General features: G+C 41.6%; 1 protein-coding gene across 2 annotated transcripts in view; it reads left to right on the top strand.

Annotated features, from left to right (window-relative positions):
* KDM5C (lysine demethylase 5C) overlaps window positions 1-25,434 on the top strand; it is a gene marked incomplete at its 5' end in the record, with an annotated part of 2,556,543 nt that overhangs the window by 1,082,066 nt on the left and 1,449,043 nt on the right. For both annotated transcript variants that reach the window (XM_044060510.1, XM_044060501.1), the window contains 1 exon segment: window positions 2,739-2,901. In XM_044060510.1, the coding sequence (XP_043916445.1) occupies window positions 2,739-2,901 (163 nt within the window).

Genomic DNA, 25,434 nt, shown 5'->3' with positions numbered 1-25,434 from the left:
AATGATATTTTTTTAATTATTGAGATTATAAAAATTTTTTTCCCTTGTTATGTATGTTCATGGTTATTGTGTTTAGATGATTGACACAGTTTAAATATTGTCTGGTTGTACTATTGGTTACTGTACTAATAAGTTATAAAGTAGTTCATTGTTTTTTTGTTTACATGTGACTCTAGTTACATATAATGTAAGTATTGCTGTATATAGGTTATTCTGATGAAGCTCTTCCACCTGAATAAGAGCGAAAGCTTAATCATCTATTCAGTGTCTGAGTTTTTATTTCCTTTCTACTAGCTCAGTATTAATTACTACGCCTAAAAGAAGTCTGAATTTATATAATTAAGATTCTTCTAGTGCACGGTGTTTATTTTATATATATATGATAGATGTGTGTATATATGTATATATATAATATATGTGTATATATGTATATATATATATATATATATATATATATTATATATGTATATATATATTATATATATGTATATGTGTATATATAATATATGTGTGTATATATGTGTATATATAATATATGTGTATATGTGTATATATAATATATGTGTATATATAATATATGTGTATATGTGTATATATAATATATGTGTATATATAATATATATGTATATATATATATATATATATATGTATGTGTGTATGTATATATATTGTGTGTTGTGTGTGTGTGTATATATATATATATATATATATATATATATATATATATAAGCCACAATAACACCCCTCTTGAAATCGTTCCAAGTACCAAACTACTTGGCATTACCATCGATATGAAAACCTAAAATTCGACTCCCACATCCTCTCAGCAATCAAAAAGAACCACCAGAAAATCGGCCTCCTCTACAGACACAACTACTACCTTACTCCATCTTCCCGTCATACCCTTGCATCTACCTTCCTTCTCCCCTGTCTCTTGTACTGTGCTCCCCTATTCTCCAACCTGAGGCCTGTTACAACAAAATCTGCAAATTTGCAACCAGTTCTAAGAACTCTTCCCATCACTGTCACTTCCTACACACCCTAAACTGGCTAGAACTCCACAACCGCCTAAAGTACCTACAACTTACAACAGCCCACAAACTCATCTTTAAACCAGCAGAATGCCCCTCTCTTGCTAAATCTCTAACACCCTACACACCTACCTGAGATCCACAGGCCAAAACCTTCCTGCATGTACACAAACCCATCCACCCAGCTGGTAAACTACTGCTTTCCCACACTATAGCCAAACTATGGAACAATCTCCCCACACCACTACGTAGTATACCTAACCACAACAATTTCAAATCCATGCTTCTCTCCCATCTCTCCTCCAAATGGGAATGTCCTTCACATGCTCCCTCCTAAAACTCCCACACTACTAACTCCACGCCTAAATCATCATTTCTTTGCCTACTTTACCTTAATTCAGAGGTCTTGCTCAGAACACCTTTTCATAAATCTTTTGCATGCATGCCTCTGGCCTACCTTACTCATTTTCTCAAACTTTCATTGTTTGTTTTTCTTATCCATTGTACCCATAATATTGTTTTCCTCTGTAATATTGTTAATTTGTCTCTATTCGTATGTATTTGTATGTCTGTTTGGGGCTTTTCCCCTCGGGTCTCCACTGAAAAAGGGTAATTCTTGCCCAGTTGGACCAACCCGGTTAACAAATGCAAATAAATAAATATATATAAAATATATGTGTATATATATATATATATGTGTATGTGTGTTTGTATGTGTGTATCTATATATAAATATATGTATATTTGTGTGTGTGTGTGTGTATATATATATATATATATATATGTGTGTGTGTGTGTATGTGTCTACACACAGATATGCATATGTATACACACACACATCTCTATCTGTGTGTGTGTGTGTGTGTGTGTGTGTGTGTGTGTGTGTATATATATATATATATATATATATATATATATATATATGTATATATATCTTTGTATATAAAGTGCAGAGACATAGCTCTCGCCAAAGCAGTTGAGCCACTTTTCTAGAGTTGGACTTGACATTTTATCTGTTGTTAGTTTACTTGCTTCTTTATGCTCTGTTCTTAACTGAATAAGCAAAGACAATTCAATCAAGTCCAGGGAAGTAAATATTGTGGAAAGAAATATCTCAGGAAATTATGGCTAAGGCTGATAGCCTAGTACCAACCTATGAACCTTTAATAGCTGATGCCAGCAGTGTAATCAATATTTCTGCATGCTGAAGTAACTTTTGGAAATTCTTATTATATTGTCTTAGTTGGTATAGGTATTGTAGGCTGCTAGTTAATATAGATAGTATATTCTAGTGTTAAAGTGAAGGTGGGGAGTGTAGCCTGGAATATTTAGAGATAGTTGAGAAAATGAAGTGAGAGAGGTGCAGAGAGAGAGTAAAGGCAAAGACGGCTTTTTAGATTCAAGTAAACCATTCAGAAATGATTGAGGATGGAAAAAGATGCATTTTGATTTGTGTGGATTATTTTGCATCTTGTATCTTTATTTGTACAGTATTTTTTTTCCTATTTTCAACATTTTTGTTCATTAGTAGACCTACCTTCAGTTACAGCATATTTGCTAATATTCATTGTTGGTCTTGTGATCCGCAGAACTGGTGACATGAAATTTGGGGAGCATCTTCTCTTCATGTTTAAGATGCATTAGTTTTAAGAGGTATTGCTTTCTTGTCATACATTTATTTTTTTTTTCTTTTGTCCTGAATTACAGGGGTGAGCCCAAAACATGGTATGGTGTTCCATCATCTGCAGCTGAACTTCTTGAAGATGTGATGAAGAAGCTGACACCGGAGCTTTTTGATAGTCAGCCAGACCTTCTGCACCAACTGGTTACCATTATGAATCCGAATATACTGATGAGCTATGGTGTTCCAGTAAGTGCAGGAAGACAAAAGAATGCTCTGAAACATTGTTTTTACTTGCATTTGTTTATGGATATATTTTAGGAATTTGCTTAGTTCTGTTATGTGGAGCAGCATTTTGAGTATTTTTTAAACAAATCTTGAAGTAGTCCCACCGGTAAAGCTTAAAACCACAGTTGCAATATTTAAGCAGCATGTTGTCTGCTTATAAATGAAGATGGCGATGTGACATTTTAACTTGCTTTCCTTACCTTTTAATGGTATGTGAAAATTGTGCCAGTGTTTCATAAACTAATTCACTTTGTTAGATTATTTTTTTTTTATCTGTCCATAGCAGTGGAACTTGTGTGTGAAGCTTTTTGATGCCAGAATTTTCTGTATTTCTGCTGTAGGGTTTCACACTTCAGTATCAAAATAAAAATCACTTGCAGTCTCTGCAATTTTCATTCCTTTTGTCATTGTCTGGTTCCCACGGATAGTTTAGTGAAGATTCTCCTATTTTTGCTTAAGTATGTCATTTTGCCATAAGTAATGGATGTGTTATACAGAAGCCTTGATTATTTTTTCATTGTGTAGAAGATGTTACTGTTTTACATGAACATCTTCATAGTTTTTACCATTGTTTTACTGCATTGTGTGTTATAAGTTTGTGTAGTAATAATTTTTTGGCCATGTCTGGTAAATAAGAAGTAGAAAGACTTTATTTTATGAATAGTGTTTGCACTTAGAGGAATTTTCTTGTTATGCGTCTTAAAAATCTAAAATATGCCCAGAAGCAGTGTCTCAGGAAAGTGAGTATTGCCTTCCCTGTGGATTGGGGGGGGGGGGTTGGAGACCAGAGAATGTGGATCAGAATACTCATTGGGTCCTCTGCTGTGGAAGGGGTAAGCCTCTGAAGCAGCCAAGGCCGATTGTTAAGCTAGACTAAAAGGACAGATTTTTGAGTAGATGGTTGAGACTTGGCCTTTGAAGGATGCATCTTCAGAATTAGTTTTTAGCCATTTCGTAGTGGTAGAATGTACTGTACAGAGTTACTTTCACTAAAAGCTTAGATACTAAAGCTTCATCTGTTATTAAAATGTACAAATGTAGCTAATGTAGTAGATTCTTATATCATGGACCCTTCTGAATGGATCAGCAGTTGGGTTCATTCATTCTTCCTTTCCAGCCTGTATTTTTTTCTCAGAAGTTTTAGTGTACAGGGGCATACTTGCCCAGTGTCTATACCGAGTATACCATTAAGTGCCTCGGTATAAGATCACACGTAGGACCTTTAGATTGCTACTTCCTTACTGCTACTGCCATAGTTTGGATGTCTGTTCTCACAAATTCTTGTGATGTGATAGTTTTCCGTTTTCATTGCCAAAATGCAAGTATTCCAGGTGTCTGTGAATCTCCTCTATAATGATCTATGACCTACACTGGCATTGTCTGTGCTGCCTAAGAGTGGAACCTGACATGAAGCACGGTCTTTAAGTACCAATGCAGGCAAAGTTCTGATTATCTGAATGATAGTGATATTTTTTGAAGGTTCTTCATACAGAAGCTGGTAAGAAGGTGCCATGTGTAGCTGTAGGTCTAAGTAGAAGCACCATCAGAAGGGTGGAGATCTAAGGGAAGGGTTTAGTGAAGTACTGACAGAAGTAAATCCATTTTGTAAATAGCTCTTCAGTCTGCACAGGTGCTGAATTCATCTTTTGGCTGTTGAAGATTTGAGCTTTTACTATGTTTCTACTGAGGTTCAGCTGGCATCTCTTGATTTGGAGGAAGCACCTCCCAGCATATTAGCTTTTGTTCTTAATTGTTGGCTGTGGTGGCCAAAACATTTCAGAAGGACTTCATGTGTTCCTCTACATGGGCATTTAGCTGCTGGTGACTTTTTTGAGTGACTTCATGATAAGTATCTCTTCAAAGGGTGCACCAGTGGTTGTAGATATTCTTCATGTGAATCACTGTAGTTTTAGTATAAAGAACTCTGCAGAAGGCTGAATTCTGAAATCTGGACATACTTTTAGCTGATCCACTTTCCCCCATTTCAAAGTCAATATCACGCTCACTTAGGATGTTTTGATAGACCCAGTGAAACGGTGGCATTTGCCAAGCCATCTTTTTTTCTTTCTTGCCACATTAAGTGAATACACAGTACAACATTTACTAAACAGAGTACATTGTCTGTTTTCTTTTTCTGTGAATACACTGTTTACTAAAGAAAGTGGATTCATTAGATTGCATAGGCAAGGTTGTGTGACTGTTGAGCAGAACAGATATATACCATATTGGGGACCTTTTCCTGTTTTTGTATTTAGATATTTCTTCTTAGCCCTTTTAGAGTAAAAAGTGGTGTTGTAGATACTTGTATGGCATCTGTCCCAGACTGAGATATAGGGTCTGGCTACCACAGTAAAGCACAGCCAGAGTGCTTGCCAGAGTCATATTTCCTTTAATGATAGCTAAGATTAGTGTATCTACTTCTTGGGGGTTAGAACTTGATCTTAGTGCATGTGGTTATCTGTAAGTGTTTCAGGCCTAAGAATGTGTAAGGCTGTTTAGGCCTGTTGAACAAGAAGAGACTAGCAGACTTTTTTTGTTAAGTCTGCCATGTTATTGGACACCTATACGTAGTAACAGACTTCCCCTCCAAAGTTAAAAAAAAAAAAAAAAAAATGGAAGCACAGGGAAAATTCAAGGTAGAACATGGAATTTGATGATTCTGTTATGGATCCTTAGTATGGGGATGTCAGCAACTTGGCTCGCTCTCAGCACTAATGTCTTCCATAGTTTAAGTCTGTGGTTCAACCAGATATCACTGGACCAAAGAAATGCGTTAGCCTAAGGCAGTAAAATGAAATGATGTCTGCTGTGGAGCTTAGTCTGATTATTATGCAAGGGAAGACAAGCAGGGCAGAGGTAGAAAGCCTAATGATATAAAATGACTGCAGGAATATAGATGGCATTAGGGGGACACTCAAGAACTCCCCCAAGTGGAGTACCTAATACAGTTGCCCCCCTGCAACAACAAAAAAAATTCTGTTCACCCCTCCCAAATGTGTCTGTGATGAGATTGGGGACAGAGTGGCCACCTGCTTCTAGCAGTGGTTTGCTGTAACCACAGACCAGTATGTTCAAAAAGCCTTCAGGGGTTAAAAGCTGCAATTCATCTTCAAACAGAAGAAGGAAATTCCTTGGGTTTCCATTGACCTGGAAAACATAGTAAAGCCAATGTTAAAGTAGACACTAGTCAAAAGTGACCATAGAGGAGAGTACACCCTGGGCAGAAGAAAAAAGGTTGCTGCTCCAGACTTTGTCATTAAAGAAGGATGGGCCTTGAAGACCTATTGTAGACCTCTCAAAGCTTAACAGATTTTGGAAAATCATAAAAGTAGAGAAAGTGATCCCCGCTGGCTCTGGTCCCTTCTGCTAAGTCGTTGAGCACTCTTAGAATTGCACTAGACATCAAAGATTTTTACGTGCGTATTTTAGTATTACTGTGACATAGGCTGTACTCAAGGTTGGAGGAGAGGATCTGCAAGTATCAGTGTACTTCTGTGCCTTTTGCTTTAATCCATGTGCAAATAGTATTCATCAAATGCATGGCCTCAGTGATACCACACTGCAGAACCAAGGGCATCCATATTTACCCATACCTAGATTGCCTCATGCAGACCCAAACTCTAGAGGAGATGCAAATGGCCCTAAGATTACACTTTGCATTTTCTGAAAGGGCTAGGGTTCACTCTCAGCCAGTAAAAATCCAACCTGAGTGCAGCCCAGGGAATGGTGTTTTAGGGGCAATCATAGGCGTGAATACCTAAAGAGTTTTTCTCCCTCTAGAATAGGGAGTCTCTCTGAAAGCCTTATTTTTTACAGCATGTGAGGCAAAGCTTTATTTTACAGCATGTGAGGCAAAACCAAGGATGCTGGCAGACAAGGCCCTCAGCATTCTAGGCCACATCGTTTTGACCATCTTCATTATAACTCTAGCCAGGTTGCATATGGGAAAGTTGCAGTGGCTACTGAGCAACACTTGGCACCACAGTCCGAACTTTTGGTAACCGGCATTGCCAGTGTTACTCAGAAGGGAACTAGATCTGATGTTTGAAACAAATCCAAAGGAACAGCAGCATGCCTTTAAGGCAGGTGACTTTTGTTTAGACCCTGACTACAGATGGATCAGATCAGGCTTGGAAAGCTCATCCTATGGGTGCGTGGCACTTGAAGCCCACAGCAGACTGAAGTGCACATAAATTTCAAGAAAACGTAACAGGGACATATAAAGGTAGTCAACAAGAAAAGCGGTTAAAGGTGGAGTCCAAGCATTAATGAAATAAATGCACTATCTTGAGTCTACCGACATTCCCAGCCAAGCACTAAGAATGAGAAGTTGGTAATATCCACATGTAGTTTATTAGAACAGTTAGTGTGGATATTATCAGTGTGTCGTGCTTGGAGGTTGGTGCTTGGCTGGTATTGTCACTGTCACAAGTAAATGGAAGGAACACACTTGTATCACCTTTACATGCCTTGGAAGTGGTCAGTGCTCTGCAAGATGTTCTTCGTATTTCACTGTTGGTCATTACATTTGGGTAATCCTGCTGGCAGGTTGCCCTCAGTCAGCCTGAATTCCAAAGTCTTGGGTCCTGCGTCGGTTGCTGTCACCCCTTCCCTGACGTCAGGTCATCAGGGGTATAAAAGATGCAGCCGACGCCATTTTTTTAAGTCTTTCTTGCTGCACGGTGCCCAAAGCAGTTCACAAGTGCTGGTTGGCCGACTCCTGAGATTTTCGTGTTCGAGTTTCAGATCCGAAGTCTTCATTAAAAGCTAAGTACCCCGTTGGGGAAACTTTTTTCTTGCTCCAGACCGATGTCAGGAAAAAGTTAATTGTATTTCTTGTGGGAAGCAAATACCTCATAAGGACTTTCATTCTTACTGTATTCCTTGCCTAGGCCCTGACCACGACGTTTCAAGTTGTTGCTTTTGTGCTAGATTTAACCAACACACTATTAAGCGTCGGTACGATTTTGTACTAAGCTATTTTGGATGCAGATTTAATTATACAATGTCGTCGGATAGCCATCTGACTACCGGAGTTCACAAAAAGCGCAAAGAAAAGGCAACCGAGGTCCAAAACCGACGACGAAGCTTCTCCTAAGCCAGTCGCCGGTCCTCAGTGAGGCGCTTTTGCAGCTCCTGATGCCCGCTACTTTAGAGTCGCAGGCCGCTGGAAACTCTAGGTATTGGAGCCTCGGTGACTATTCCCTCAGATGGTTCCGGAGCCGCTGAGCAGGCATCGGCTTATGAGGGTGTTTTCAGACCTAAACAATTGTGCATTAAACCGACTACAGCTTCAAAGGCAAAGACTAAAGCACCTTTAAAGGCAAAGAAACAAGTTCACCAGCCACATGGACAGGCCTCCATGCCCTAAAAACAGATGCTCAAAATGGCCGAAGACTTAATTACCTTGATCAGCGGTTCCCATCCCCCTCCTGATAAGAGGCCTAGGCAAGAGACAGACTGTGAATCTTGAGATCAGGTTTCCATTTCCTCAGATTCCTCTTCTGATCAGGAATATTCTCTTCCCCCCTATGAGGATTCTGATGCTGAAGAGTCTATTCCTTCATCTTCTCCTCCTGAGGACTATTCCTTTGGGGAAACCTTGCATACCATGAGGGAGCATTTCCACTGGGAGAGCCAAGATTTTTCAGAATCTAAGTAGAGGCTCAGGGACTTCCTTCTACTACCTCAACACATGCCTGTAGCTATTCCACCTGTGTTAGACATTGTAGATGTGTTTTCAGAGTCTAGTCTGACCCCTGACTCCTTACCTCCAGCTCTTGTTAAGCCTGACATACTACATGGTTCCTGATTCTCATAAATTCCTTTTCAAAAACCCTACTGCAGACCCAGAAACTATTTCTCAGGGTCCCAAATGGGTTAAGGCTTCCACTGCAAAAAACCCTACCCCCTCTGACAGAGATTCTAGGGCACTGGATAGATGGGGAAAAAAAGATTTACACATTTGCTACCTTGGCTGTAAGGGCCTTAAACTGCCAGTTTCATATGCTCAAATATCAGCAATATGTCATGACACTGCTTAAACAGAAAATGTTGTTAAATTCTGAATGTGCAGATAACAAGGAAATGCAGGATTTATTGCATGCAGCTGAACAGGATGGAAAGCATACTTTGCAATGTGGTTTTGATTCTCTGGAGGCCTCCTGCAGGGCCGCTGTTATGGGTTCTGTAATTAGGAGGCATGCTTGGTTAAAGGAACAAAATCTTGCCTGATCATGTCAAAGCTAAATTATTAGATGCACCATTACAGCATGATACCTTGTTTGGTGTTAAGGCCTAAGAGGTGTTAAAGAAAATGGAGGACAAAGCTAAATCTATGCAAACTGTCAAAGTTTTTTACAAGTACAGCCACCTAGGTTTAGCAGACACTGGCCTACAAAGAATAGGTCCTTTCCAGTGTCAGACAGACCTCAGAGGGGCAGATCCAGACGCCCTAGAGGCAGATCCCAGCCACAAGGTTCATACAGGTCTAAGCAATGGGGTGCTTCTACCTCCAAAAGTGGAGAAGACAAATCACAACCATACAGGAAACAGTCCCAATGACTTCCCCCTGCCTGCACCAAGCACTTATCCACTGGCAGCACCCTTAGGGGGAAAAATAGCACTTTTTTCTCAAAATTGGCACGTTATAACCCAGGACAAATGGGTCCTAGACATAGTGTCACAAGGCTACAAGTTTCACTTCCATACCATGCCAAGGGCAAACGGTTGGTCAGACCTGCCAAAAAATCAATGGGCAGAGGCTCAAAAACAAGTCTCATCCCTCATGGACATGGGGGCTATTCAACAAGTTCCACAGCAAGAGCAGGGACAAGGATGTTACTCAAGACTGTTCTTGGTACCCAGAAAGGACAAAGCATTGAGACCAATACTGGACCTATCTATTCTATACACTTTCCTGGATATACCAAAATTCAAGATGTTGACCTTGCAGCAGCTTCTGCCCATGCTGGGTAGAAAGGCTTGGCTCGTCACTTTAGACCTAAAAGAGGCATACCTGCATGTCCCAATCAGACAGTCATGCAGAAGATACCTCAGATTCAAGGCTGGTTCAAAGCATTACCAATTCTCTGCACTGCCCTTTGGCTTATCTACTGCGCCCAGGGTCTTCACAAAGTGCCTGGCACCAGTAATTGCTTTCTGCAGACAGAGGAATACAAATATATCCTTACTTGGGCGACTGCCTCATTCAAGCAGAGAACAAGGACATTCTACTACAGCATCTGGCGTTTGTGAAAAGACTTTTAACATGCCTAGGGTACACAGTCAATGAAAAGAAATCAGAACTAGTACCCTCTCAAGAGATAATATTCCTGGGTGCAAGATTAAATACAACTGCCCAGATGGCTTTTCTCACGCCAGACAAACAAAGGCAACTGACTACCTATTTCAAGGAAATGGCAACAAAGGCCCAGTTATCTGCAAGAAAAATTCTGCAGGCTTTGGGCTTCATGGCATCCTGCAGCCTACTAATTCCATATGCAAGACTGCATATGAGGAAACTTCAATGGTACCTAAAAAGTGTCTGGACACAACATTGCCACAGCCTGGAAACAATGATTACTCTCATTCTGTGCCTGCAACAGGAGTTTTGATGGTGGGCAAAGGCTTGTCACCAAAACAAGGGACAGCCATTCTCGCTGCCCCCATCCAGGCAGAACCTAACAACGGATGCATCAGATAATGCCTGGGGGCCCACATGGCAGGAAAAGGCATTCAGGGCACCTGGTCCACAAATCAAATGCATCTACATATCAGTCAAAAAGAGATGCTAGCTGTTCAAAATGCCCTGACAGCCTTCAAGGACCTACTTAATTTGGGACAACTACTGATAAAGGCAGACAATACCACGGTCATGTGGTACATAAACAAGCAGGGGGGCAATCATTCTTACCCCCTTTGCAGACTAGCCATGACTTACCAAGTTCATCTGCAGGCACAGTTCCTGCCAGGAAAGGACAGTACTCTGGCAGACGAACTAAGCAGAAACCTCATGGATCCCCACGAGTGGCACCTGGATCCACAAGTCTTCAACATGATAACAAAGAGACGGGGACACCCGGACATAGATCTATTTGCCTCCCCCTCATAGCTATCAACTAAAAAGATTCTGCACAAGGACTTCTCACAGACAAGCATGGAAAGTGGACGCCTTATCTTTCAACTGGAAAAACCTGTCAGTATATGCATTTCCTCCACTGCCTCTCCTCCCCAAGGTACTCCTAAAGGTGAGACAGGAGAAACCAAAAATGATTCTTATTGCCCCAGACTGGCCCCGCCAGTACTGGTGTCCAATCTTAAGGAACTTGTCTCAATGCCCAGCCTGGACCTTACCTCAAATACCTCATCTACTGTCCCAACAAAACAATCAGATTCTGCACAGCCAACTCAGGACTCTAAACCTGGCAGCATGGCGGATTATGTAGCCATACAAAGCACACCTCTCAGTAAAGCTGTGATGGATGTCATTTTGGAAGCCAGAAGGCCTAGTAATAGAAAGTCCTAGGCTGGATGTATGCCATTTTTATATCCGGTGTTTAAGGATGTTTGAGGTGAAGATTACATCAGCCTAGCTATGGGGAAAGAGAGCTAATCTCTGAAAGTCTAGCCCAATATTGGACCTCAGACTGCAGCAGAGTTGCCTAAGGTTTTGACTCCAGCAGTGACCACACATGAACACCTATAGTTGTAGATTTGTAAGTTGACATTGCACTTTTTTCTAATGGTGACTATAAATTTGGAGAAAATTTACTTGACCCCATTTCTAAATTTAGTGAAAACTTATTGACCCCATTTCAGAAGTGTCTTCATAGATAGTAGAGCTGGATACTGGGCTGTGCTGGATAATCTCCCCTTTGGGGAGGGCACAGGGTGTCGTGATCTAGCAGCCACCCTAATACATCATCTTCATCTGTTGCGTGCTACAGTTTTTGTTGTGTGTTTGTTTGGGGATATGAGTTTTTCATTGACTTAAGTGTCTTGCTGCAGAATCACTTTTCTCCTTGTGAATTGTTTAGTGTCAGATCCATCTTCTGTGTTTTGGAATCATTGACAGTCACTGCCAAGCTCTGGATTGATCCTCTTACTACTGCAGCTGAGGTTGAAAAGATTACCCATAGGCGCTACATGGGTCAAGGCTTATGGTCCCCCTAGAAGACAGAAGCTTCAGATGATTCTCAGCCTTTCCATATTTTTGACAATGCTGGTTTCAGCTTTTTGCAATTGCTACACTTTTTCAAACCATGCTGTTCCATTTTTTTACTTCTGCTTTGCTTCATTTGCATAAGAGTTAAACCAGTGAAGATCTAGTTTCCTGGATCTCATCATTGGTTGCCCAATCCAGTCAGAGCCGCCTTTGTATGTTTCATTCAGTTCTGTTCATCTAAGGAAGGGACACGCAGTTCAAATGCAGTGAGCTGTCTAGATCAGTTCTCTTGGAGGGCTATAAACTTTGTTAGCAGAACAACAAGCAGAGAATAAAGAACCAATGAAGCTAACTAGGAGACCATATTTTATGAGGCTCACTGACTATCTTGCACACACTCATTTGAGGTCCCCCATTCAAATTTTTTTTATGTATCTGGAATGTTCACTGAAGCTCATTGTCAGGATCCCTGCTTCAGAAGCATTCATAATGGTGGAGTTGCACTACATCTGGTTGTCCAGTCTGCCTTCTTGACTTCCAAAACTAGCATACTTGCATACATCCAATGCCACAGATATCAGTATGTTGAATGATATGAGGGATGAGGTGTCCACATCATCTTCGTTTTTGTTTTTTTGCTACATTGAAGTTTGTTTTGTTTTTTTGCTACATTGAAGTTAAATCTGTCCGAATCATCCAGACCTCCTGAGGAGCTGTGGTGTGTACCCAGACTATGAATTTTTTTCTACTTAATATTGTAGATTTTTATTTGCTCGTTTGTTAAGATCTTACTTGTCTTTAAATTCAGAGTGCTTTCCAAAGCCAGTGACATCCCATGGAAAGGTCACTTATAAGCTTGTTTTCCACAGAAAGACTTTCATCTTCATAGATGGCATGTGCTGTAGGATCACAAGGAAAGGCGATCTCCAAGCAGACTATTTCAAAGTGGATAGGTCACTGCATTCGTTTCTGCTACTCTCAGCATGGCAAGCCAGTGACTAAGGGCATTAGGCCACATTCAACCAGAGCTGCAGCCACTTCTGCAGTCTTTCTCAGGGGAGTACCAACCAAAGACATTTTAGAGGCTGCTACTTGGAGTTCAGTGCACACCTTTACAAAGCATTACAATCTGCCACTTTACTCTAAATCCAGCGCAGGCTTTGCCACTGCAGTTCTGCAGGGCCTCATAGCCGCTCCTAATGTTTAGCTCCAGCCCCCCAACCATAGCTTTGGGACTCTACCCAAATGTAATGACTGCAACAGTGAAACACGAAGAACATAGTACACATATAGTATATATACATTACATAGTACATGTGTACACTTACCATAAATGTAAATGTTTGAGTGTATTCACTGTTGCAGTCTAGGTTACCCACCCGCCATCCCCCTTATTTCTGCTGGAACTTATCTTTACTTCTCTGGTCTATACAACCTATGTGGTGTATTTGCTTGTAGATGAAGGTGAAGTTTATTTTGGTGCATGTATGTTTTATATATATATATATATAGCCTACCCTTTTGGGGGCACCTGACATCTGGGGCAAGAAAAACTGAAGAAAATTGCGTCTGCTGCATCTTTTATACCCCTGATGACAGGGAAGGGGCGACAGCAACCGACGCAAGACCCAAGACTTTGGAATTCAGGCCGACTGAGAGCAACCTGCCAGCAGGATTACCCAAATGTAATGACTGCAACAGTGAATACACTCGAACATCTACATTTATGGTAAGTGTACACAACTGTACTTTATTCCTTATAGTGAGCTTTATTTACTCAGAGGAGAAATCCATTAAAAATCATTTAAGCAGAACCTCAGCAGATGCACTTCATGGATGATGAATGGGGAAACCGTTTTAGACCTGACCAGCAGGTTAAGTGTACTGAAGATTGCTCTGTTCACTTCTCTGAGCCACAGGGAATTGAAGTAACTCTGTTCCAGAGCATCTTATAAGCAAGCTTGGGCAGTGGATGCTTTCTCTGTAAACTTGAGAAGTCTGTGTATGCTTTCCCTCTATGCCCCTTGCTTCCCAGGATGGTCCAGAAGATAAGAGGAGAGACCAGAAGTGATACTGTTTGATCCCTTCTCATCAAGGCATCAGTAGTTCTTCCACCTTCATCCGACAAGTAAGAAACCTGTCCTGTTCATAAAGCATGTCAGCCTTCCAAAGCAGTTGTGGGGAGGAACTTGCTCAATTCATCCAATCCACCCTGAGTATAGCTGCTTGGAGTATGTAATCTCGTTTCCCTTTAGGCACCGACCGCCTGACGTAGTGGGGGGGGGGTGTCATTCAACCCATCCCTTTTGTCTCTATTTCACATGCATGATTGGTAATATGGAGGATGCTAGGAGAACAAGCACAGAGAAATTCTACATAGCCAAATGAAAAAAATTCTACTTCTGTTGCCAAAGAAGGAACCTACAACACCATACAGGTGGAAGTGCCTGCAGTTTTGTAGTACATTTTTAAGTTTTTATCTGCTGGCTCAGCTGATGTCTAAGTGAAGGTGCATCTCCCAACTATTTCTGCATGCCTTTTGAATCCTCACTGGCATCCATACCACACCAGTTAAGCAGTTCCTGATATGCATCTTTCACCTCAGACCCCCTTGTCAGATTCTAATTCCAGCCTGGGATTTAAATTTCTTGTTAGAAGAGCTGACATCACATCCCTTTGAGTCTGTTTTTGTGGCATTTAAGTTTTTGTATTGGAAAACCGCTTTGGTTACGCCATCCAGAAGAGTCTTTGAACTCTGTAATTGACATACAAATAATCCTTTCTCATATTCCACAAAGACAAGATGCATCTTTCACCCTTACCCTACTTTATTACAGAAGAGACACTGAACCAGTTGCCCCCCCCCCCTCCAATCTCTCAGGACACAGGCAACTAGTATATTACCCAAATGGATCAAAAGACATTAGAAGATCAAAACAACGGTTTGCTTCCTTTGGTGAAAGGGTAGCTTGTGTCCAAGCACATTATTTGTAAATGGTTTAGCACACTGTAATATCGTTTGCCATAAAACCAATGAAAAGCCATTGCATGGGCCAAAGCAACTGCTCCAGCTTTCCTGAAAGGGGTTAGTACACAGGTAATTTTGGCAGCATTGAGGTGGTCCAGTTTTCTCACACACTCCAAATGTACTAGATTGGATTTCATACCTGGTCAAGAACAAGCTTTACCTCCACTATTCTAAAAGACATTAGTTCAGTTCACCCTAACTACTGTGTGGACCAGATCTGTTTATCTTCCATAAGGTCATGACTGCACCAGTGATCCACACAAAGAGCGTGGTACATTTACGTAGTCAGTAGTACTGATTTTAGAGTTTTGAGTTTGGTCACTTTTGCAGTCCTGATTCCCTGCCACCAAACCCTATCATATAGGACACCAAAGCCAGGTTGGGTGCCCCTTATCTCTATCCCGCTGTCTTGTCTTTGCTTCCCTTTCATTGCTCCCCCTTTATTTCTTTTTATGAAGTGCTCAGATATTTCAGGACGGAGAGTTTTGCCCAGGATTTTGAACCAGAACCCTTGAGAATGCCATGTCTGAGGTGGTAACACTGCTGTTTTTAGCAGGGGAGTGGCAGTAAAGAACCAAAGATGGCTGGATGTATGCCATTTTTATATCAGGTGTTTAAGGATGTTTGAGGTGAAGATTACATCAGCCTAGCTATGGGGGAAGAGAGCTAATCTCTGAAAGTCTAGCCCGATATTGGACCTCAGACTGCAGCAGAGTTTTCTAAGGTTTTGACTCCAGCAGTGACCACACATGAACACCTATAGTTGTAGATTTGTAAGTTGACATTGCACTTTTTTCTAATGGTGACTATAAATTTGGAGAAAACTTACTTGACCCCATTTCTAAATTTAGAGAAAACTTATTGACCCCATTTCAGAAGTGTCTTCATAGATAGTAGAGCTGGATACTGGGCTGTGCTGGATAATCCCCCCTTTGGGGAGGGCACAGGGTGTCGTGGATCTAGCAGCCACCCTAATACATCATCTTCATCTGTTGCGTGCTACAGTTTTTGTTGTGCGTTTGTTTGGGGATATGAGTTTTTCATTGACTTAAGTGTCTGGCTGCAGAATCACTTTTCTCCTTGTGAATTGTTTAGTGTCAGATCCATCTTCTGTGTTTTGGAGTCATTGACAGTCACTGCCAAGCTCTGGATAATCCTCTTACTACTGCAGCTGTGGTTGAAAAGATTTCCCATAGGCGCTACATGGGTCAAGGCTTATGGTCCCCCTAGAAGACAGAAGCTTCAGATGATTCTCAGCCTTTCCATATTTTTGACAATGCTGGTTTCAGCTTTTTGCAATTGCTACACTATTTCAAACCATGCTGTTCCATTTTTTTACTTCTGCTTTGCTTCATTTGCATAAGAGTTAAACTAGTGAAGAACTAGTTTCCTGGATCTCATCATTGGTTGCCCAATCCAGTCAGAGCCGCCTTTGTATGTTTTATTCAGTTCTGTTCATCTAAGGAAGGGGCATGCAGTTCAAATGCAGTGAGCTGTCTAGATCAGTTCTCTTGGAGGGCTATAAACTTTCTGTTAGCAGAACAACAAGCAGAGGATAAAGAACCAATGAAGCTAACTAGGAGACAATATTTTATGAGGCTCACTGACTCTCTTGCACACACTCATTTGAGGTCCCCCATTCAAATTTTTTTTTATGTATCTGGAATGTTCACTAAAGCTCATTGTCAGGATCCCTGCTTCAGAAGCATTCATAATGGTGGAGTTGCACTACATCTGGTTGTCCAGTCTGCCTTCTTGACTTCCAAAACTAGCATACTTGCACACATCCAATGCCACAGATATCAGTATGCTGAATGATATAAGGGATGAGGTGTCCACATCATCTTCATTTTTGTTTTGTTTTTTGCTACATTGAAGTTTGTTTTGTTGTTTTGCTACATTGAAGTTAATCTGTCCGAATCATCCAGACCTCCTGAGGAGCTGTGGTGTGTACCCAGACTTTGAATTTTTTTCTACTTAATATTGTAGATTTTTATTTGCTTGTTTCTGTTAAGATCTTACTTGTCTTTAAATTCAGAGTGCTTTCCAAAGCCAGTGACATCCCATGGAAAGGTCACTTATAAGCTTGTTTTCCACAGAAAGACTTTCATATTCATAGATAGGTTCATAGATTAGTACTAGGCTAACTGCTCTTGCGAGCCATTTTAAGCCTAGCTAATTATCCCCTGTGAGACTCAAACCCTGTACCTTGTGTTTGTAAGGCAAACACCTTAACCATTAGGCCACCCTCCCTGTTTTTCATTGTTAAAATTCATGAGTTTTCTAGCTGTGTAAGCACTGTACTTTTTACAGCAGAAAGCCTTTACAGGGAAGGTTGCATAATTTAACAACCTTCGTACAACATAAAAAAATCTTCTGATGTTAGATCAAGGGGATAGCTGAATTTATTTTGGAAGGAAAGTTGCCTTTGGAAGTGTCAGGCAGAGTAAATGCTTTCATGAGAGAATAAGAAGTTAGCAGCTAAAATTTCCTCAGGCAGGGAGTATGAGGCTTTTGGAACCCCCTCTGTTCTATGTGAACCTGAGGGCTTTAGACCTGGAAAGTTGCAGATCAGTCAACCATGGTCTGTCATATCTCCTGTATCCCAAACACTGGTTTTCTTTCAGTGACTGATAGTGGGATATAGAAAGCTCAGTTTTGCCTGGCTTTATTAGTATTACCTTCTGCATCACTAGTTACTAGATCACAGGCACTTGCAGAAGGACCACTATCCCTTTTGTTTTCTGTTTTTTTTTTTTTGTCCAGGAACCTCTTGTGTCTAAGGAGAAGAAAAAAGCTTTTCATAGCCAAACATCCTGCAGTACTATTCACTGACCTGAGGCCTTCTTCTGAGACATGTCTCAACACTAATCTTGGCCCTTGGAGTCTTTGTCAGCATTTCACTGAAGAGTCTGTGGCAGTCTGGCACAGGATTCATGCCCATGCTCCTTCACAGGGTTAACTGCCCACCTCCAGAATGACACAGCTCTTACTAAGGTAATGTATGTAGAAGTCCAGATAATCAGATGTGGATGAGGAGAATGACATTTCCTGATCTGCTTGAATGTATTCTCTTCTTGCCAGTGACACCAGGGAATAGGGAATCATATTAATTTTCTCAGTAGTATCTACTTTGGGCAAAACCTTAACTTGATGTAGGAGAAATTGAATTGGAAAGCAAAGAAACTTTTGCACCCTGGTAAGCAATGTTTAGAGATCTTTTGGATGTGTGAGGAACACAAACCCAGTGCCAAACTTCCAGTAGTTGAGGCTTACGAGAATGCCTTTGACTGCACCTTTCTTGAACTGTTTCTCAACCATGAGCATCAGAAAGCCAGACACTTCTGTACAGAGAAGTACGAAATTTCACTACTCAAAGAACCTTATGCTAGAACCTGTAGTGATTTCTCTTGATTTAGCTAGGGGCTCCAGTTTGGTAGTGGTTAATAACACACTGCCTAATGACAGGGGGAGCCCTGTAGTTTATAGATTTGGAAAATAAGTATGCTTCTTTGGGATTTGGCATATCTACTGCCAGTCCCAAATGGTTCAGTATCAAAAAAATTATATGAAGCCTGAAGAATGTGTATGTTATGTGTTATCCAACTCAGTTATGAAACAGTGATTTTTTTTTAGATGTTGCATGCTGCCTGTGAGGCTAGCAAACAGACTACCAAATGCTGTTTATTTTTGTTTTCTTTTTTTCTTTATTTAAATACTGTAAATGCCTCTCTTGGCTTGTTGGTTGTCCACCTCAGACTGTTATCTCAGTTATCAGACTACTGCTTTGCTGAGGATTCAGTCCTTGCCTGAGAATGTCAAGGGACAACTGTTGGATGTTCCTGTAGACAAAAACGTAAGGTTTAACAAAACCTCACAATGAGGAAAAAGGCAAAAAAGGCAAAACCATTTAAATGGTAAGTAACTTTTTTATTCCGTGATAAATAACCAAATATAATGGTAACTTTTCAAATAAGTAGTTGTGTACTGAGCGATTTGATTAGACATAAAGTTTTGAAAAGGGACTGACAAGGTGGCAGAGGATAAGTTGAGCAGTAGGACAGTCGTCACCTACATAGCTAAAAGGGTAACTCCCAGATCTGATGTCAGTCTTCACCCAATCCTTGACAGTGGGTTCGGTTCTGAACCTTTGAACCGACTCGGCCACTTCTTCCAGCTCACGCTTTCCAAACTCTCAAGCCAGGCACTACCCATAACGCTCCTCTCTAAAGTTACTTCAGATCTCGTTTGCCAGTTCACAGTCCAGACACAGTAGTTTTCCTTCCCTTGAACCTTTGCTGTAACAGTAAGTTATTTTCTAATTTTCTAACTCTTTGAAATAGTTTTTTATTCCCTTTTAAGAAATTTCTCTCTAGTTCCTCTTATGCTGTCTACCTGCTCCTCTTAACCTTAACATAGCTGTTTATTCTACCAAAGTGCCATTGCTGGTACTTTCTTCCTATATTTTTCTTACTTATTACCTTTTTAGGTATTTTAAAATACCATCATTGGTATCTCCTACCTTTAGTCTCTCCAAAAAAAAAAAAAAAAAAAATTCTTTGCTTCTTTTACTCTCTCTCTCTTGTCACGTGACTGTTGGACAATGATTTACATTGTAATGGCTGACCAAAACAAACTCCTGCTAAATCTGTTAAAGGCACCTCAGGCTTTAAAAGGTGCCAGAAATGTGAAGCCAAGATGCCTAATTCTGACAATCACACCTTGTGCGTCTGTTGCCTTGGAAAGATTCACTTGCAGGAGGACTGTTCAATTTGTCACGGGTTCTCTATGCAAACCCTGACTGAAAGGAAAACCAATATTAAAGGGACTCCTTAAAACAGGTTTTGATGAGGCCTTATCTGAGTGTAGAGTTGAAGCTAGCACATCTTCCTCATCATCTTCTTCTGTTTTGAAGAAAAGGCCTTCTTCAGTTCCAAGGTCCTTGGAACAGTCTAAGAAATGCCTACATCATCCTTGGTACCAAAGAGTTCCCCGGCACTGGAGGATTTATCTGGTTCCAGACCCAAGCTCCTTTTGGAACTGAAAACATTTTCTGCACCAACAGATTCCTCAGTGCCGAAACTGTCATCTGCCAAGAATTAAATCCTGTCCTTCCACTGACCCCTTTAAAGATATGCCACCCAGCCCCTTTGCAGAAGCGAGACCCCCTAAATCTCCCTCCTTATCTTCTATTTGTTCTACTAAGAGTCTTTCTGAGGCCGACATATTGAGACTGGTGGATCAGCTTCTGACAGCCAGGGGGTTACCCTCTTCCTACCGCGTTGGCCTTGGAACTAGCATAGCTATAACTCCTCCATAGCCTCCTCCTCCAACTCCTGTCAGGACCTTGGAGCCCTTGGTTCTGACTCCTCCACTGTTGACTGTTTTAATTCCGGTTGCCTCTTTCTCTAAGTTTCCGAGAGTTTTCTTCAGTTCCTCTGAGCCTTTGGCACCGGGTGTCTCCTGGGTTTCGTGATTCTCTGGTCGGGTCCGAGGGGCTTGGATTGAATTCATTTCCTTTGGAACCACTCATGTCCCTTGGTACTTTGGCCTTTGTAGGATCAACCCAGGCATCTGTTCCAGATGCTGGTGTGACCTCAGTTCTGAAGGAGTCCATTTTGGTTCCGTGATCCCATCCCTCTACGGGGGGGAGCCAGCCTTTAGGATAGTGGAGAAGGCATTGTCCATTGGGGGCTGTCAGTCTTTGCCATCCCTGTCCAGACAGATTTCTACTTCAGTCTCATCCCCAGGACAGAGGGCACAAAAGTCCCAGGTGACGCCCACTTTAGACGGATACTTCCCCGAATCATCCCCCTGTGGAAGTCCCTGCAAAGAAGTGCAAGAGGAAGCACCTGACTGGCCGGAAGACTCCTTCACTGAAGATAATGATTTTGATGAGGGGATATGTTCCCCCAGGTCACCCCTGATGGTTTCCTTTGGGGACATCCTAGAAATCCAGAAACAGAGGGGTGGCTGGTCCTCTCTTCAACCTTCCTCTGAGGGATCAGTATACCTGGAGGCTTTTCGTGCCCAGCCCTCTACATCTTGGATTTCTTTGCCCTCTGATTATCTTATTAAATTGATCTCTCAGCGGGCGTGGAAGATGCCCAACTCCACAGAGCCCATCCACAAGAGACCAGACCGTATATTACAGGCCGCTAAGGATGAGCCACATTGGTCTAAAGGGATTCCTTTTGGACGCCATGGTGATAGCAGCTGCCACAAAAAGGAACTCGCTGAAAAGAGTCCGACCATCATTCTTCCTAACAAGGAGTCTAGGATGTTGGATAGATTTGGGAAGCGTGTTTATGCTTCAACCACCTTCGCTCTAAGGTCCTTGAATTATATGGCACACTTTACCAGATTACAGAGATTTGATTAAAAAACTTTCAGATACTCTCTCGGGAGCAGTGGCTGAAGGGGTCCATGACAAAGTTCCCTGTCAGCTTGCAAATCTTGATGCTATCTCCAATTCGTCCATGAGGCTCATTGCCCACACAGCTGAAGGGACGACTAGAGCAGCGGGTTCAGGCATAGCCATTAGAAGGCATTCCTGGATGCACTTGTGTTACTTTGCAGAGTCATTTAAGGCATCATTCATCAATGCTCCTTTTGACGGATGTACCCTTTTTGGCCCCAAGGTAAAAGACACCCTAGCCAGATGCGAGAAAGATGGCAAGAACCCAGTCTGCCTTAGGCACGAGTTTCTCCACTCCTCAGAGACCTTATTCAAGGAACCAAAAAGTGGGAGACTATGGTTTAACAGATCCAGAGGGCCTTTCCAAGACTGATGAGGCAAAGACTTCCCCAGGGGCAGAGGGGGAAGCAATGGAAGAGGCTGTCGTAGGGGCAGAAATTGACCGTAAAATCAGGTTTCCAGAGAATCTTTCTCTGAAACTTCCTAGCAGCATCCCTGGAGGCATTTGGTTGGGGGCGTGATTATCCCTGCATCAACTTGCCTGGCAGTTGATAATGTTGGACAAATGGGTGCAGGAAATTAATATCCAGAGGTTACAAAATTCCCGTTATGAGTACGACACCCCAAAAAAGACTCCCAGATGTTCCACCCAATCAAAGGCAAACAGCAGTCTTAGAAAGTCAAAAACTCCTCGACAAAAGAGCTCAATGTGATAGTGGGCAAGTTGAGCAGAATGATTCTTCTGCCTCACGAGTGGTCTCTCAATCCTCTTGTAGCGAACATTTTTCACCATTGGGGCCAACCTTGCTGTGACCTTTTTGCCTTTCCCATGAACAAGTACAAAGTTACTTTGCTGTAATCCCCCCCCCCCCCCGGGGGAATAACCCAGGGGCGCTCTTCTCCACGATTGGCCTCCTGGTTTGCTATATGCCTTTCCCCTGACTCCTCTCATATCGATATTACTGAAGAAAGCCAAAAGGATGGAGAATACAGTAATCCTCAATGCCCGCTTCTGCCCTCAACAAGTTTGGTCTCCCTGCCTTTGGCCTAATCTAATACGGAAACCATGGATTTTGGTCCCAGCTTCAGATCTCCTAACTCACCTAGAGGGCATGGTTCATCCAAATCTCCAACATCTCAAGCTCACTGCATGGCTTCTCCAGTTCCCATGATCGCCAGGCATCCTTTACTCTCCTCTCCTGTCCAATGAATTATTATTGCTCATCACAAACTTTCAACCAGAAAACCGTGCCAAAGTAAATGGGAGAAATTTGCTAGATGGGCCTTGAACAAAGGACTAGACCCTTATACCAGCCCCATTCATGAAGTTCTAGATTTTCTAGCTAAACTTTTCCAGTCTGGTTCCTCTACTTCCATGATTAAAGTCCCTTTAGCATCAATTTCAAATTTTCATTCAGGCCTGAATGGTTCTTCTCTAATGTCTCACAAGCTTTTTAAAGCTTTCTTAAAAGGACTCATGATGCTTAAACTTCCATTTAAAGAACCAGCTCCCCCCTGAGATCTCACTGTTGTTCTTCAGGCTCTTGCTAAGACTCCCTTTAAATCATCAGCGTCCTGTGACTTGAAATATTTGTCCTGGAAGACTTTACTCCTGGTCGCTATCACTTCCACAAGAAGAGCATCTGAGCTCCAGGCTCTATCTTGCAAATCACCCTACTTGATTTTTATGAAGATAGAGTTGCACTTAGAACAAATCCATCATTTTTACCAAGGGTAATATCTGAAACCAACATTAATCGGTCTCTGCAGTTACCAGTATTTTTCCCTAATTTTTCTAACAAAGGAGAATATGTCATTCATTTGCTAGACGTGCATAGACAACTACGTTTTAACCTTCACAGGACAAAGGTTTTTAGAAAATCGGATCCGGTATGTGTAGCGTTCTCTTCCCTCCATTTGGGTAATCCAGTTGCTAAGGTTACCTTAACTAAATGGCTTAGAGACTACATCATGTTTATTTATCACTTTAAAGGTCTCCAACTTCTTAGACCAGTTTAAGCCCATTCAACAAAAGCTGTGGCAACATCAGCAGTTCTTCATGCCAGAGCTTCTTTAGATGATATCTGTGCAGCAGCTGCATAATCTTGTACCTTTATCACTCATTACAAACTAGATCAGGTCTCAAGGGGTCTACCATCCTTTGGCTCTCTGATGCTTAGGAATATTTTTCTGTGAGACCTCCCAAGGCTAAAGTAGCTAGGGATTATTCTGTTCCACTGTCAAGGACTGGGTGAAGATTGACAACATCAGATAAAGAAGTTTTGTCTTCATAACATTCCATCTGTGTTGTTGATATTCACCAATCCTTGACAATACCCACCCTCCTTCCTTCCCCCATCCTAAGTCTCTTAGTAGACTGGATTATTCCTTAGCTGGTTTCCTTTTAAGGACTCCTATATGGTTCAGTCAATATTGTATTTAGATGACCACATTTTGTTTCTACTTTTCTATCTGCTTATTTCTTGAGCAAACTCTATCTGAGGTAGCTTTAGAGAGGAGCATTATGGGTAGTGCCTGGCTCAAGAGTTTGGAGATTGCAAGCTGGAGGATATGACTGAATCTGTTCCTAGGTTACCCCACTGTCAAGGATTAAGAGTTTGGAGACTGCAAGCTGGAGGATATGACTGAATCTGTTCCTAGGTTACCCCACTGTCAAGGATTAGTGAAGATCGACATCACAGATGGAACTTATGGTAAAACGTAACTTCTTTTTCTGACTATGCCAACACCACTTCCACCTCGTCCCTTTGCTTCTATCTACAGCAAGAAACGTAGTCTCATTTCAGAGCCCAGAGGTTCAAGCTGACCACACACATGGCTGAGGTAGCTAATTGAAGCATATAATACAAGACCGAGTTCAGGTCCCCTCCAACCCCTTTTATAGAGATGCCTCCCTCTCCCTTAGGTTAGATTGCTTTGTCAAGACCCATCTCAAATGAAATTCTGTTCTCCGTGTCTGTCATGGTTTTAGTTTCATTTCAAGGGTTAAGGAATGGTTTTATTCCAGGGCATTTAATTCCCAGAAAAGGTAGGTCCTGGAGATCATTTTAGAACTTTTTTGGAATGAAAATGCATCTGACAGTAAAGAAATGTAAAATTTTAACATTTTTAGCATTTGTTTACCGGGAAACTCTGACTTGGAACAAAGCCAGTTTGCAGCGGAGGCCCGGGGAGAAATGCTCCAGATGCATGTCTTTGTAATGTGGTAGGAAACTGCAGCACCCGGAGGAAACCCACATGAATGCAGGGAGGACATGCAGACTCTGCACAGAAGGCACCCCAGCCGCGAATCGAACCAAAGAACCTCTTGCTGTGAGGTGACAATGCTACCGCTGCACCACTGCGGCTTTCATGGTGTCTTACCTCCCTTATCAGATTCCCTCATGGTTACCCTGGATATGAAGGATGCTTATCTATACATTACTTTTAGTTGGAAGCTTAGAATGTACATGAGATTTGTAAGATGGGGACACCTTCACTGCACTTCCTGCTCCCAGGCTATTCTCAAAATGTGTACCTTTGATTTTTGCCCATGTCCAGGTTAAAGGTTTTCAGATCTTCCCTTACTTGGGGAAATGCTTGTTTTAAGCCTGGTCTCAAGAAGCTGACCAGGGTTCCGGACTACACTCTCCAGTTTACTTGTGTATGGAATCCTAACTACAAGAAGTAGAGTCTTAAATCTTGCTGCACCTCATACAAAGTATTTTTTGTACTATTTTTACCCTATACCTGTTGACTGTCAAACCTCCCATCAGTTAGGACTACCCTATCTGAGTGGGACCTTCATCCAGGAAGCCATGAGTGTTGGCAGACATCGCAGTAATGATAGTAGTTTCTTTCGTTTCAAACCAAACAATTAAA

This window comes from Protopterus annectens, chromosome 1.part0 (genome assembly GCF_019279795.1).
Source record: "Protopterus annectens isolate FY-2018-M chromosome 1.part0, PAN1.0, whole genome shotgun sequence".
Lineage (NCBI taxonomy): Eukaryota > Metazoa > Chordata > Ceratodontiformes > Protopteridae > Protopterus > Protopterus annectens.
This window is presented reverse-complemented; position numbering and strand designations above follow the sequence as displayed.